Source organism: Neocloeon triangulifer, unplaced genomic scaffold (assembly GCF_031216515.1).
Source record: "Neocloeon triangulifer isolate White Clay Creek 2 clone unplaced genomic scaffold, ASM3121651v1 ptg000008l, whole genome shotgun sequence".
NCBI lineage: Eukaryota > Metazoa > Arthropoda > Insecta > Ephemeroptera > Baetidae > Neocloeon > Neocloeon triangulifer.
In genome coordinates this window covers 1,799,597-1,814,902 of record NW_026775550.1, presented here as the reverse complement: position 1 = coordinate 1,814,902, position 15,306 = coordinate 1,799,597, and the positions used below count along the sequence as shown (strand labels likewise).

At 33.6% G+C, this 15,306-nt stretch overlaps 1 protein-coding gene across 3 annotated transcripts; it reads right to left on the bottom strand.

Annotated features, from left to right (window-relative positions):
* Nucleotides 1-3,660: 3,660 nt before the first annotated feature.
* LOC132194825 (sodium-independent sulfate anion transporter) lies at nucleotides 3,661-13,714 on the bottom strand. 3 transcript variants are annotated; one of them, XM_059616355.1, is made up of 13 exons: nucleotides 13,555-13,714; nucleotides 11,066-11,207; nucleotides 9,668-9,921; nucleotides 9,317-9,512; nucleotides 7,972-8,198; nucleotides 6,473-6,641; nucleotides 6,116-6,286; nucleotides 5,896-6,057; nucleotides 5,468-5,608; nucleotides 5,266-5,411; nucleotides 4,586-4,753; nucleotides 4,080-4,233; nucleotides 3,661-4,015 (listed from the first exon to the last, which is right to left on the bottom strand). In XM_059616355.1, the coding sequence occupies exons 2-13, from the start codon at nucleotides 11,193-11,195 to the stop codon at nucleotides 3,996-3,998; spliced, it is 1,938 nt and encodes a 645-aa protein (XP_059472338.1). In that variant the 5' UTR covers nucleotides 11,196-11,207; nucleotides 13,555-13,714; the 3' UTR covers nucleotides 3,661-3,995. The 3 variants fall into 3 exon arrangements, with proteins under 3 accessions (XP_059472338.1, XP_059472339.1, XP_059472340.1); XM_059616356.1 differs by having other exon boundaries at nucleotides 11,066-11,211; nucleotides 13,555-13,685; XM_059616357.1 differs by lacking the exon at nucleotides 13,555-13,714 and adding an exon at nucleotides 12,826-12,935.
* Between the last annotated feature and the right edge of the window lie 1,592 nt (nucleotides 13,715-15,306).

The following is a 15,306-nucleotide window of genomic DNA, read 5'->3' as shown; positions in this document are numbered from 1 at the left end:
TGATGCATTAAATCAATGTAAGATGCTGTATATTTGGAATGTATTTACAAGAAAATTATTTTAATAAATAAAAAAAGTATATAATGAATAAAATAAATAAATAAAATGAACAACTAAATAATTTAATTATTAAATAATTATTTAACCTAATTTGATTATATGTTATTTACACATACTTTTTGACAAGCTACTACTTTTTTGCTATAAAGGTTTTTGTCAATTATATTCATTCTTTTAATGTTTTACACGCCTTGATTCATTATCGCATCAGCAAGAGTTATGAAAAATTCAAAATTTTAATAAAGCAACAATTAAAAAATATGTGGAAGCAACAATTACTTTTTGTGTCCGAACTGGGCGCTTTGTTGAGGGTGTCGCCATTTTGGGCACTGAAAAACCGTTACACTGAATCTATTGTTGCAACAAACATATTATATCTTGAAGTTTGAAATTTTGCCATTCTTCGATCCAAACTCGTCAAGCGCGGACGCTTCAAGATGGACTTGGTCGCTCTTGTCTCCAGAAAAACACCAAGTGCTGAGCGAGCGTGTAAGTACACATTTTTTATTTTGGGAGGAAGCGATCGAAATTAATTGCACGTCCAAAATTTTACTTCGGCGGCAATTCATTGAATTATTTCAAAGAATTCTTTCAAAGAATTCTTTCAAAGAATTCTTTCAAAAAATCTTTGAAAAAATTAACCGTTTCATAGCAATTAATTCATCAGATTGCGATCGGCTTTTCAAATATTTGCTCAATTATGAGATTAAAGAATGTTCCAAAAGTTGATCTTGATTGAATGAATTTTTGAAAAGCTGATCGCGATTGGACGAATTTGGAAAATTCTTATGCTCTGGCAAGGTTGAACACATCAAATATAAAAAAAAAATTGTGTCGTATCCAAATTTTAAAAACCTTCTGACAATCGCAATCATTTATTCAAAATATTTTTTTTCCGTTTATTTTTTTCAGACGTAGCTTACGTGTCTGAAGATGACTTCCAAGACCTTTTCGTCAGGAATGCAGTGCGGCCCCGAAACCGTCCTTGGCCCTTGGGATGCGTCCAAACCCAACACAAGACGCTCATGATGAGAATCGAAGCCTCGGACAAACTGGACGGGGGAATCAAAATACCTCCATGGGCCGCCAGGTCACTGAACGTATCGACCGGACGAGTCGTAAACATTGATTTGTGGGGGCCCCCTGTGCTCAAGATGGATTTGGTCGTCGTTTTCAAAGGCAGCAACACCGAAAAGGGTGTCTCCAAAGCACTTCACAAGACGTGTGTAGTCAATCAGCAGACCCATGGACCCATGTTGAATACACCCAAAACGGATTAGCTAAATCCCTTCGCGTAGGAAAAGTCACCCCCCGCACCTCTGGAATCGTTACTGAGACAACGATCGTCAAGCTCATCGATGAGCACGAAGATCCTGCTGACGTCTCATCCGATGAATGATAACAAAAGCAAACCCTCCGCATTTCGCTTCACAGTTTTGACTAAAAATTGAAATTTTTCGGAACGCTTTAAAAATTTGAGACCGGAAATTCAAAATCAGACATATTGCAGATTGTAAATAACATTTTTCTACACCCATATATTGAATGTGCCCAACATTGGCTTCGCGCTCGAGCCCCAAATTCTACCCCACGCTCTGCATCTGGACGCGCTTTCCAGACTACGGCCGTATCAAGATCGAGCAAGAAGTTTTTTTATGTTATCATTAAAGCTATATAAAAAGAACTATATATATTTTTTTTATTTTATTCTTTCTAAGTTTTCTAACGGAAAATTATTTCATGTTCACTTTACAATTTAAAAACTTTTGCGTCTTTTGCAACCAAGTCACAGCTACGCTGTTCCAGTTCGCTAGCAAATTGGTACAAAGGGAAAAATTATATTAAAAAGCTCTCTCTTTTCATTTCCACTTAAAAAACACTCATTGTCAAAATGGTAAATTTGAAATTGCCTTTCGGATGAGTACGGGCCAATAGCGGTGGTCAAGTTGGCGTACTAAAAAATTTTAGCATGTAAAATTAATAAATATCTTTGAAATAAATTCCCTTCACCGAGAACTGCGTACTCGATGGTGGCGAAAAACTCGTCGACCTTGAAGAGAGCCATCGGACCTGTTGCTGGAGGTTAGATGACCACCTCCCAGATCGGATCCCAGTCTCGCAAGAAAAGGTGTGAGAAGGCATTTGTACATTTGTGTACATTAAAGAAAAGTACACTTAAGTAGAGAACAAATTTAAAATTAATTAAGATATATTGAAATAAAATTTCCTCACAACTTTGCTATTTGTAATATTTAGAGCGTCAGATCAATATTTTTTCATAACTGCAAAAAAAAATGATTTTTCAATTATTCTAATTGATCGGACAAATAGAGAGTGTGAGTGAGTGAGTGAGTGAGTGAGTGAGTGAGTGAGTGAGTGAGTGAGTGAGTGAGTGAGTGAGTGAGTGAGTGAGTGAGTGAGTGAGTGAGTGAGTGAGTGAGTGAGTGAGTGAGTGAGTGAGTGAGTGACTCTCGCACTCACTATTTCGCTCGCTCTCGCACTCACTCACTCACTATTTCGCTTGCTCTCGCTCTTCTATTTTAATAAATATTCTTTTGATGTAAGCAGCAAATGTGGGCAACTTGCCATGCAGTGATGTCGTGCAATTTGCCTATGCTGGCGACTTGAAGACGCTTCTTACTAATAATTCGACCCTTGGGAAATAACTTTTTACTTTTTAAGCTATCTTATTCTTCTTATTCAATACTCTGATTTGTTTCATCAAAATGTTAATTTCAAGATCGCAAGCACTCGCATAATTTTATTTTGCAAATTCAATACGTTATTATTTAATTATTATTTATATTATTATTGTTTACTATTTTTTAATGAAAAGGTGAAGTAATAATTAATTATTCATTTACAATTTGCAATTTAGCAGTGATATTAGATTTTAGAATAGCCTCGTAGTTTTAGTACCGAAAAACTGTTTAATAAATAATCCGTTTTTTTAATTGGAGCTGGAATTAGTGATAAACACCATTTTTAAATTAATTTATTGAGTTAGCTGTTACTTTTACACACTTTTACAATTTTCATCATTTCACGTTACATTATATAATATGAAATGATGAAAATTATATAATTTATATATTTTTAATTCTGAGACGAAGAGGGAATGAAAATAGTTTTGTATTAAAAAATAAAATCCTGCTAACTTTTAATAATCCATGCCGTCAAAATCTTGTTGGCTCTTACAAATAAATAGAAGAAAAAAAAACAGATCTTTTTTTCATTTTAAAGAAAACCTAAAAATGGTCAAAAGTTTGAAATACCAAATTTGGATAAACAAAATAAATTTTTTACTTATTGCATTCTTGCAGGTTTACTCCTATGTCTTTTTTTTGTACAATTGATTTTTTTTTAGCTATCCCTCTATGTAACCACCGTGATTTAGCAACTTTTCATTAGACCGCCTCTGTATTTATTCTGGCCAGCGCGGAAGTGAAATGATCCAACGTCAATGACTTGCACATTGTGTCACGTTAAAGCCATTTATCCACGAAAGGTGGGTGATCAAGGACGAAGCTTGCTCATTGCCTTTGAACATTTATCACGCAATTTCCAAGAGTGGTAAATTAAGCAAATAAAAATGACAAATTAGAAGTTGAATTTGTACCGCTGAGGTTTATTTCTTTTCATTCCTTTAAATTTAAGGACTTTTTCTATAATAACTTTTTAAATCTCAATAAACTTGGGACGTTCAACGCTTTCTATTTCATACAACATTAATAATAATTACAATATGTGTGATTCGGATAGTAAAAGAAATGATTAATTTAATCATTTGCTTGACGATGAATTGGTCGGACTCGGCGAATATATAATGTGATGGGTGCCCGATTCGGTGACTAGTGCAGGTCTCTAACTCTCGTATAAAGGGTTCTCTTCTTATGTGGACTTATACAAAAGTGCGTGTTGATAATAATTGCCCCTCAGGCCGTCTCCTGCCGCCCTGCAAATTAGATTTCAAAGAGTTGATTATTGCACGGCCAATCCACTTAAGAGGGGGTAATCACTTTTGAGTAGCATGTCCAGGTCGTCTTCCTCGTAAAAGATAACAAAGTCCTTTGGCTGCAGACCCTCGAAAATGGCGACCACGCTCGGCTTCAAGTTGTAGAAAAACAGGGGTTGGTTTCGCGCAGCAAAATCATTAGTCAAACTTTCTACAACCTAAAGGCAAAAATGGAAAATTCAGGTGTTTAAAGTTTGAAGTAATAATAAATGATAGATAATCATCATGTAATGCTTATAGATTAAAATTAATATATATTTCCTCATTTTCATTTATACGATTCTAAGAAATAAAAAAACTTAAATTAAAACATAAAATTAAAAAAATTAAAGTAACATTTTTTCTTTCAAACTTTCTTACAAAAATAAACAAAAATACAACTTGTTAAATATAAAAGTTATTAATAAATAAAATATAAGTGAAAATTAAAGAAAATTTATTATGAACTTAGAAATATTTTGTTTATAAATATGTTAAAAAAATTGAAATATTTTATCTTTATTCAATTACCCGGGCGGCGGTGAAGTCGGCGCCGTAAATGTGCGAGCAGTCGATGACCACCGGAATCATGCCTTGTCTGGTGCCGTGTTTGGTGACCAAGTTTCTCACGTAGTCCACAGAGGGGAAGATCAAACACCTGTCTGGTGTCAGCATTATGTATTCGGCGCCATCGCGGGTCTAGAGGAATTTTAATTGAAAAAAAAATCAAATAAAGAGAAATAAAAATGCCTGATGGCGCATAATATTTCTCATATCAGTCGTGTTTTGATTCAAATGTCGCAAGTCTTAAAGTCTTAAGTGGGGATTAACTTTATTGAGTTGTAAATTAGCACTTGTTTGCTGGTTTCGTAATTGTGATCCCTTTTTAATTCAAGAGCAAACAATGGGGTCGTAAATTATCGATGTGCAATAAAATCATTTGTGAATAACAAGTTTCCTAGTTGGGGCGGTCTTGTTTTTCATCTTTGGTGGAAAACAGCTAGAAATTTCACACGATTGAGATCGGTCAAATATTTGCCAATCGTAAATGCCCCACATTCAACGATTTCTTGATTTTTCACCCGAGTTTCTTTGAAATATTGCAAAATAAATATTATGCACTCTCCGTTTTGAGAAACACGTCTGGATTAATCTGAAGTGTAAATTTTTTGCTCCCGGCGCTTTTGTCTAATCAGTCAAGTGATACTTACAAAGAGCCTCTCCATCGAAATCTTGGGGCGCGCGGCCTGGTAAAGGATGAACAAAATGTTGATACCGACGCCAACAATGATGCCAATTTCCAGCTTGATGCCCAGGCAGAAAATGAATGTTCCCAGGCCAGGGATCAGATCAAGTTCTTTGAAGAACAATAAAATTTGAAAATTGCGCATTTTAATTTGTAAAATAACTCACTTTTGCTGCGGAACATGGGCTTGATTACTCGGACTTCCACCATGAAAATGACTGCAGCGATGATTAATGCGGCGAGGGCAGTTTTAGGGATGTATTGGAAGAATGGGGTGAAGAATAGAAGTGACAAGATGACCAAAAGACCTACAGAAGAAAAGAATTATTTTTATATTAAGGTATTTAAATAAAAATAAATCATCATAAAAAAGCGTTTAATCATTGCAGTTAAAACCAAATCAAGAAAAGCTTAAATATTCTTCTAGTTTGATCGTTTCATTTTGTTAAAATTTAATCGAAATATCTAAATTTAAAGTTATAACTGCATTATTAACCTTATAATGTAATTTCTATTTATTTAATTTCACGTAGAAGTTAATTTTATGCTATTCCAATATTTTCGATCATTTTTAACTCGGATTTAACTAAATTACCAGTGTAAAGTCCTCCCAAGGGGGATCTGACGCCACTGGCATTGTTGACCGCACTTCTGGCCAAAGCTCCGGTTCCAGGGAAGGCTTGGACGAAAGAATTGCCAATGTTGCAGACGCCAATGGCAATCATTTCTTGAGTCGCATCGACAGATTTTCCAGCGGCTAATTTAAAAAAAAAAATTAAAAATCTAAATAATTTTATTTTAAACTATTTTCATACAAAACGCTTTGCAGATGGAAATATTTTCCAGAATGGCGAGGATAGGCAGGACGATAATTCCCGTTCCGAGATTCGAGACAATATCAGAGAAGGAGAAGAAAGTTCCATCTTCGTCGGTGTAGCCGGTGAAGGGAGGAGGTTGAATTGTGGGCAGACCGGCAGGTACGACTCCTAATTTTTTTTTGGACAGAAAAATTTTTGTTTGCTCAGAACGTTGTGTAAAATCAATGCGGGGATTAAGTCGGTTGGTGGCGCGCGAGATAAAGAAGCAAATATTTGAATTGGCGATCAAACACAAATTCTTTTTTGTGGGAAAACATGCTCTGCCTTGGAATGTCGCAAGCAAAAGTAACTAACCTATGAGAACGAACAGATCGTCTTGTATGGCCCAGCCGATGATGCCGGTAATGATCACCAGCGTCGCGTTCCTCGTCGTCGACACCAGCCACAAAAATTTGTTGAACACTTTCTGTCCCATCGTTTTCTTCTCGTCGTCTTTCGGCCCAATTTGGATTGTTCCCACAGCCTGAGAGAGAAAAAAAATATGAAATGAAGTCTTATAATTAGAGGGACTTAATTTTAACAAATATATTTTAATACAATTAAAATTTCCGACTTCTTTGACAATATTAATTTTTTGTGTATTGATTGATGTAAGATGTTGTGTATTTCATGTAACTGAATGGAGAATAAATAAATAAATAAATAAATAAACATGAAACTAAGTAATTTTTTCTATTTTCCAAGTTGGTTCAGTCAAGTGTGCAGTATGGCTCGAAACATACTTTAATAATGGAACTAAATTATGGAATTTAGAAGAAAGTAGTTTTTTTTCTTAATTAAAAATTTGGAGTTTAATTAAAAATAAATATTAATCTAAAATATGATAGAAATCGCCATATTGGGACCCCCGCGTTTCAGCGACTTTTTTGCCAGAGGTTTTGCCATTTCTTCACTTTTTGTAACTTTTAGTCTCTCCTTGACTTCAATAGTGAAGAATAAACAAATTTTGAGGATAGTTAAATTTTGTTCACAATTTGAACAGTGGAGTTGTTTGTAATAATAAAGGCTCTTTCGCAAAAATAAAAACTTTTTTTTAATTTTTCCGGGAGGAAATTTAATTCAAAATTTGCTAAAAAAAAAAATGTAATTCATATCAATTAAGGGCCACAATTAAAATTTGATTTTTGTTAAAAATTAGTTAAAAAGCGCACAGGAATTGTGAGGAAAAAAGTTGAATTTTTAATAATTCTTCTTCAAATTTTCTTGCACCACCAAATCTTGTGAAAAATTTAAAATATATTTTGAGGTATTCCAAATCACGATTAATTAATTAATAATTATAATAAATAAACATTAATTTAAATTTAAAGTGTCATTATGTGTTTCTCTTAAAATTAAAAATATTTTTAATTCATCATCTTGATGTGCTTTTTAAAAAACCAATTATGTTTTGCATTTTATTTAAAAGCGCATCTGACAATGAATATAAGCAACAAAGCGCTTTTTCGCTTCCTCGATCTTAAGAGAAGCGTCTAAGAGAATAATACACATTATATCGTCTTGCATTTCCTGCTGCAAGTATCACATTCATTACTCTATGCAAAACGAACGGTTTTATTGTTTGTTGAACGCCCTACAAATCGATTTTATAATTACATATTTTATTATTTATAGTCCGCACATGCATAAACAGTGACAGCGATATGCCCTGGTGAAAATTAATATGCGAAACAAAAGAGTTTCTCTTTTTAATTGGTCTGGTGGCGCCTGCCAGACTTCTCAGTGAATTAAACGCGGCGCCGAGTCAACTCTCCATTTCCAATCACATGTAATAAAGTTATCAAGAAACTTACCCTGAGGGCGAGCAGAGCGACGATGCAGATGATGCCGAGAAGAGTGTCCGCGAGCCGGACGTGCTCGAAGTTTTCAATGATCGCCGTCCACATTTCGACGAAGGTGTTGCCTTTGACGTATTTGCCGATGCCCAACAGATCTTTGATCTGACTGGTCACGATGATCAGGGCCACGGCCGAAGTGAACCCTGACGATACTGGCCCAGACACAAAATCTATAACAAACCCTGCAAATCCAAACCGAAGTGTTTAATGTGACATGTGATTTTTTTCATTTCATAAATATCAGATTTAATAATGTTGCATATTTTTACAAAAACATAATTAAATAGGAAAATGGTATTTAAATCTTATAATTTTATCTCAAAATTACACATCATTACAGGTGGAAACGTTGAGAGTATTATTTAATTTTAACTACTCTACACACAAACGGAAGACTTTTAATTTTAATTAATATTTATATTTTCATAATAAAATTCGCAGTAAAGCAAACAATGTAAAGTTTATTTGCAGAAATTCCATTAAAAATCACTCCCTAGATAATTAAAATTAAGCTTTAAATTATAAAATAAAAGCTCAAATAAGTCAAACATTGGAAATAATAATCAAATCATTCAATTGAGATGGTTGAAAATCTCAATTATCTCTTGATAAAAATTTTGCTCGGATGCACCCATAAGTTCTTAAAAATAAAAGCTTAAAAGGCGCCACAGTTATACATCAACATGGAATTATATAAAAGATCATGAGCAGATCTTAAGATAGCCTTCACAACAAAAAATAAGATAAAAAAAAATGGCACGCTCAAATAAAAATAATCCAAATCCAAACCGTTGTTTGTGAAATTTTTGATTGGTGATAAGATTGGTGACAAAGCAGAATGGATGACAATTAATTGTGAACCCAATGACTTTTAAAACCTAATGCATTTTTTTAAGGTGAAAATTGTTGGAATAGGTGAATTTAAGTGAAATTTTGTATTTAAATTTTTTTTCTTTTTAGGGTCAAGCCAAGACAAAGTCTTGTCGGCCTGTGCCCTTTATTAGTGGTGCAGAAGGCACCACCCAATTTTTTTTTTTTTTTATCTTTTTTCGGGTTCAACTTTATTTAAAAAATCATCATTTTTTGCTGGCAAATAGGTGGTGAACTAAAAAATTAGTAATTTTAGATGAAAATCGGAGATTTTCAAAAAAATATGTGATTCTACAACATCATTTTAAACGTAAAAAGCTCTTCTATTAAAGTACTCAGTAATTTTTAAATCCTCTATATAGGTAAAAGAGTATTGCTTCCCATCCGTAATTGAATTAAGGCACGAAATTTAAAAGGCAAGAAAACTCACCTAAACCTAGAATGCCCATGAGAAGGATGACACAACCGCTGAGGAAGGTGAGCATGATGGCGTGCTCGGCCCCTTTGTCGCCGACCGCCTGGTAGGTCAGCAGTGAGATGATGGCCGTCGGACCCATCGGCACATCTTTGCAGCTTCCGAAAATGATATACAACAGGGCGCCGAAGAACGATCCATACAGACCGTACTGAAACAAGACCATAATCACGGTAACTTTAAACCTAATTATAATAAATTATCAAATTTCTTTTTTTAGATTTTCATAAATTTCATCTTGAGTATTAAATTTGCCCTTTGTAGCATATTGGCAACAAAATCTTCGAATATTTATTAATTTCATACCTGCGGTGGAAGGCCGGCGATGTTTGCGTACGCCAAGGCCTGCGGAATGACGGTGAGGCCGACCGTGATTCCAGCCACCAGGTCGCCGACCGCGTCCGCAAAGTTGTACTTGGGCAGCCAGCGCAGGATGGGCAGCCGCTTGAACAGCAGTTTTCGCGTGCAGCTCTTTTGGATTTTTTCTTTGGCAATCAGGCTTATTTTACTCGCACTTTCTTTCAACTTCGCTCCTCGCCGCCGCTTATCTTCGTTCACAACTGTGGAAAAGTTCGAACGTTTTATATGTTTCAATAACGTGATATTTTCATTTTTTTTTTAACAGGGCGAAAACAGATTTTGCGTTTTGTTTAGAAAATTTATCAAAAACTGGATCAATTCGTGTTCAATAAAATTAAGAAAATTCAATTTTTGGTTTGATTATTTGAAGCTAAGAAATATTTCTTTTAAATTAATAGAGTGCTTTCTAAAAAAAGGCAATTTTAATTGAAGTTTTAATATTTAAAAAGACAAGAAATTAATTAAAAATTATAAAAACATATTTTTTTTAATACTTCCACTATCAACAATAACAACAAAAATATATACGAAAGGAGGTGCTGAACTTCCCACAAACACCAGGAAATAAGAATTATTTGCATATTCAAAAGTCTCCAGGTTTGCCAAACTATTGAATTGTATTTGATTTGAACCTAATTTTACATTTTACTTTTAGAGTAAATAGGTTATTAAAGCGATTTCTTATTTCTCTCGTCTTAATTTTTAAGTCGTGGCCCTTATTTTGGAATAACCCTTAAAGATTTAGCTGAAGCAAGTTCATTCTAACTGATAAAATGTAAATCAATGAATAATAAAATAAAATAAAATTTGTGTCTTAAACAGTAAAGTAATAACAAAGTGTCAACCAGCGTGAAATTCTTAAATTTAACCATAGTTTATTAAAAACTTAATTGAAATTATTATATCAAGTTAAGTATTCTGTATTCAGAAGACCTAACAACGGTAAAATTTTTTCATCTATAATATCTTAAATAATAATGAATTAGCAAAATTTTCAAGATCAAGATCAACTTTGAAATTTATCCTCAGAGACGAAAGACGAACACGGACTTAATTTAATCAGTGCAAACAATCAATATTAACACCAATGTGCGTGAAATTTTTTATACTTTTATTATGCATACTACTCTAAGCACACAATTAAAAGTTAAACTCATTTAGGCCAATTAATTGTTAAATTTCAACTAATTAAATACATTTATTATTATAAAAAATTTTAATATGTATAAAAACTTATAACTAAATTAATATGATAATATTAAATTTAAAATAATAAATTGTCATCATTTTTTTTTAATTAATTAAACTAAACTTATTGTATATTTTGTTTCACTTTTGACTTACGTATGAAATCTGTGCTGCCCATGGGCTCGGGGATGCAGATGGTGGACGCGGACCCTCCATCGGGAAGGTGCGAGGTCAGGTTGTTGCGACCGTCGCCGTTGGAGCTGTGGTTGTCACTCATCGCCGTCATCAGACACTCGAGCTGCCTCAGCAAATTATTGTTTTCAAATTAGAATAATGCATGGGCAGCCTGCACGCGCGACCTCAAGTGCCGCGCGCGGTGTCTCTTTCGACTATTCCGACTTCGGGCGGTCTTCCGCGTGTTTATAGCGCGGGAGATGAATATCTAATGTGTACGTGATCGTTTAATCGCGAAAACGTTTATCAGGAACAATTGAAAGTTCCTCCGGATTCAGTTGATTGACATCCAATCGAAACCAATAATTATTATCGCGAAAAGTTGGAGTAGCAAAGGATTATTAAAGTTTCTATGGATTAATTCATATCAGTTAAAAAGCAGTACATGGTTAATTAAAAACATTTTTTTAGGTTGTGTGACCTTTGAAATTTTTAATTATTGCAGATAACGTTTGTTTTTATTCATTATCGCACTTGGATTTAGGGCTTAAACTTCATTTAAATTGGAAAATTGTCATCAAAAGGGATTATGGAATTCTTTAATCCTTTTTTTGGAACAAACAGACTTTGTCGATTAAGACTTTTTATCTTTTGACAAATTGGAAGAAAATGAAGATGATACAAAATATTAATTAAAATTTTTTCAAAAAATGCTGGGAGAACCGTTTCAAGGTTGGAGAAACCTCATTTAAAATAAGATAATTTTTGAAATGCAGCGCATCCGGTTTTCTTCCAATTTCACTTAAATATATTTTCCAGGCCAACCGTGATAATTCTTTTTGCGCCTTCCTTTTTCATGATAAAAATAATAAACTGCCCCGAAGGCTGTAATTTGAGTTGTGTGAGGAGGCGGCGCACAAAAATAATTAAACTCGCACAATAAGTGACCTATCGCACTTTCACGCGCATTTTTATCAGAATTCAACAAGCAGCGGGTCAATTGAGACTACTTCTTTCTTTCTATTCATTTTCACGAACGATTAAAAGTCAAAATAATCTACGAGTTTCCTAGAAGACATTTGAGAAATTTTAAAAAAATAATTTTTTCAACGAGTCAGCTGCTATTTGCTTGGTTCTGCGGCGAGGTCAGCGCGAGCACTTGCATCATTATTTACTGGGGAGAGTTTTATCAAATTGTTGAAAAATAACAAACTGTGAATTCGGGATTATCGCAGCCGTGGGCTTGTGTCTTGTTTCTCTTTCATTCGATTGCTTCACGCAGTGCAAGTGTTTCGGCTTGCAAAATTACAGAAAGCCAAGGTGGAAACGAGAAAATAAAAATATGGGAGATTGAAAAATGACAAACACAAACAGAATGTAATTCAGAGGAATTAAATAAAGATATAAAAAAAATTAATTCCAATTTAACCAAATTCGCACTTGGAAGTAAAAATTTTATAACATGAAAAATGCAAAAAGTAAATTGTAAATTGCAGCGAATGAAAATTGTAAAAAATTGAACTAAAAAAATTAAAAAGAAGCTAAAAACATTGTTAAAAAAAAACTGAAATGATGACTGACCTAAAAAAATGACCAGCGGTTCAATTAAAAGGTTGGGGGGGGGGGACAAAATTTGGAGTTTTTAAACGTTCCATAAATTTTTTTCTTAAGTATTGAAAAAAATCTATAAAACTAATATATCTTTTTAATTGAAATTTACACTAAATTTTCAAAAATCATACCTTTCATTGGCTTCTTTCAGTCTCTCAGGTTTATCACAATTTGACACAACGTTTACAAATTAGATTAGACACAGCCGAAAAATGATATTGCGACTTTTTAATCTGTGTAGTGCAGACTGGAAGAAGTGATACTAATATAATGATTAAGCTCTCTGCCGATAATGTCTTATAGATTTTTTTCTTTCAAATTCTAGTATTTTCTGCTATATAAATAAAAACGCATAAATATCCTTGGCCTGATAATGCAAAAATTTGATAGATAAGTGATCAGTTCATCAAGTATTCTCTGTTTGTCCTGAAGATAGGTTTATCAAATTTTTAATTAAAACAACCTGGTTGAGATATTTCTATCGTGATTTTTTTTTTAAATTATCATCCCTTTGTTTTTATATGCTGCAGTTAGCATCAAAGTGATTAATCGATATGTGGCGAAATGATTTAGACCTTGCTCGTGGTATATGATAATTCCTGATAATTTCTTACAGACAATGGACCAAAGACCAAAACGTGATAAACACCTTCGCTGGGGAAGTCCGTAAAACACCTGAACTTTCAAATTACAGGCCTAATCAGTTCATGTGTACCGATTGAATTATTATTTTTTTTAACCCACATAAAAAGAAAGATTAAATAAGTACCGAGAGCTCATTAAAAGATAAGCATGCGATCAAAACAAATTGATTGATTGATGCAAGATTAAACATGGAATGGCAATACTTTTGTACTTACCAACACTGATTAGGAATTACAAGTGTGACCACTGATAAGTGTCTTGGCTGTGCCGGCAGGTCTCCGGGAAAAGTGACCTCTCCAAGGCAGCCTACAAGCGTCGAGTCGGACGAGTGTCTGGCACCGCGAATTTCCACCAACCCTACTTTTATTTGCCTCCCACCAATTGTGCATTTGTACCTCGGCGCTCGTTATTATTGAGCCCCGCGTACGCTGACGTCAAAGTTCTCACACGCTCGCTCGTTTCATTCTCTCCTTCTTCCACCTGCAATGTTTATGTTTGATACTTTTATTCGCTGTCCCATCACCGCAGCATCAAACAGAAAAAAAAAACTAGCAATGTTTATTACGCTGGCACCATTGCCGCCTTTGGCAAACTTCAAAAGAGCTTTAAGGCCATTATTAAAGTGCGTGGTTTCTGCTTGGGAAACTCCATTAGGCTGAGAATGTGTGCAGCTCTATAAAATTAAATATTATACAATTTTCTTAATTCATTATTTATAATTAGTTCTTTGTGCTACTCAGGTTGAATTTTTGTTTCTTAATATTATTGTCATTCATTTCATAATCATTTGTCCAAAGTCCAAAACTTAAAACATTGAAGGAAAAACCGTTGTTTGGTAGGGAAACATGATCATAGAATTTTTATCAGAAAAACTATAGAAAGACGAGCAGCAATGAGTTATTGCTAAAACATTTAAAATAAAACCCTGCACGTTCTTTAGAATCTTTTCCTCAAGTAATATTAAGTAATTTATTGTTTAGAAAAAGAAATTGTACTTATTTTATTAAATTGTCTATATTTAACTTGATTATTTTATTATATAATTTTTTAATGTATTATCAGACATTTTAAATTTTGAAGCAATAATAATTATTGTTTTTTATTAAAATTTGTTTGTTACAACATTTTTACTTTAAATAGTATATCATATATCTTTTAAATTTTATAAGCGTTTTATTTCATTTAACAAAGTTCAAATTGGTATTTTTTTTATTAATTAATAAAAATTTAAAATAATACTTTTTATATTGTTTTTAAAAATAATATATAACCTTTAAAGGGTTATGCATTATATCATTTAAATCATGTTGATGTGTATCAATTCACTTCATGCTTCTTAGTTTGCTTTTTATATGTTTATTTAAAATTTGGTTGATTCTCTTATTAATAATTTTAATTCATGCCATTAAAATCGATTAAAATAATAACGCTGGTGTCCAAAATTAATCAAATGTCTCAAATTTTATACGTTGTGCTGCTATTTGTATTGTGTTAGAATATCGATCTCAACCGCGGAAATCACTTTCCGAAATACTATCTCATTGTCAGCGAAAGTGAACGCCGAAAATAAGAGATCCGATAAAAATTTCAATGCCAGCGTACAGCTTGCTTGTTCCGCAAAGACCGCAAAGTGTAATGTTAAATGTATCTTTATAGCAGGAACTGCACGATCGCCATTAATTAAAGTGTGCATTAAATGCGCGACTTAACAATCAAAAGAGATCAGGAAAAAAATGTTGTACGAGAGCGCTGGACCAGCGGCGCCCAGCATGTGGGGCAAATTCATCTCGTCGGCCTTGTCTGCTCCACTTTAAATGAGAAGCAGCTCATTAACGCTTGTCATTCCTTGTGAAAAATAATTCCCATAAAAGTGAAATTTATGGTTAACCGAGTAAAAATTAACTTTACTTCACCAGGCAGGAAGTTATTGCAAATGCTGAGCGTGTTGATGAAGATGTACAGCCTCG

Excerpts from the sequence above, each read along its gene's own strand:
- LOC132194825 (XM_059616355.1), bottom strand. The coding sequence starts at position 11,195 with ATGACGGCGATGAGTGACAACCACAGCTCCAACGGCGACGGTCGCAAC. Across the intron at positions 8,199-9,316 it reads CATGGGCATTCTAGGTTTAG|GGTTTGTTATAGATTTTGTG; the intron begins GTGAGTTTTCTT and ends TTGGATTTGCAG. Across the intron at positions 4,234-4,585 it reads CCGACTTCACCGCCGCCCGG|GTTGTAGAAAGTTTGACTAA; the intron begins GTAATTGAATAA and ends TTTTGCCTTTAG.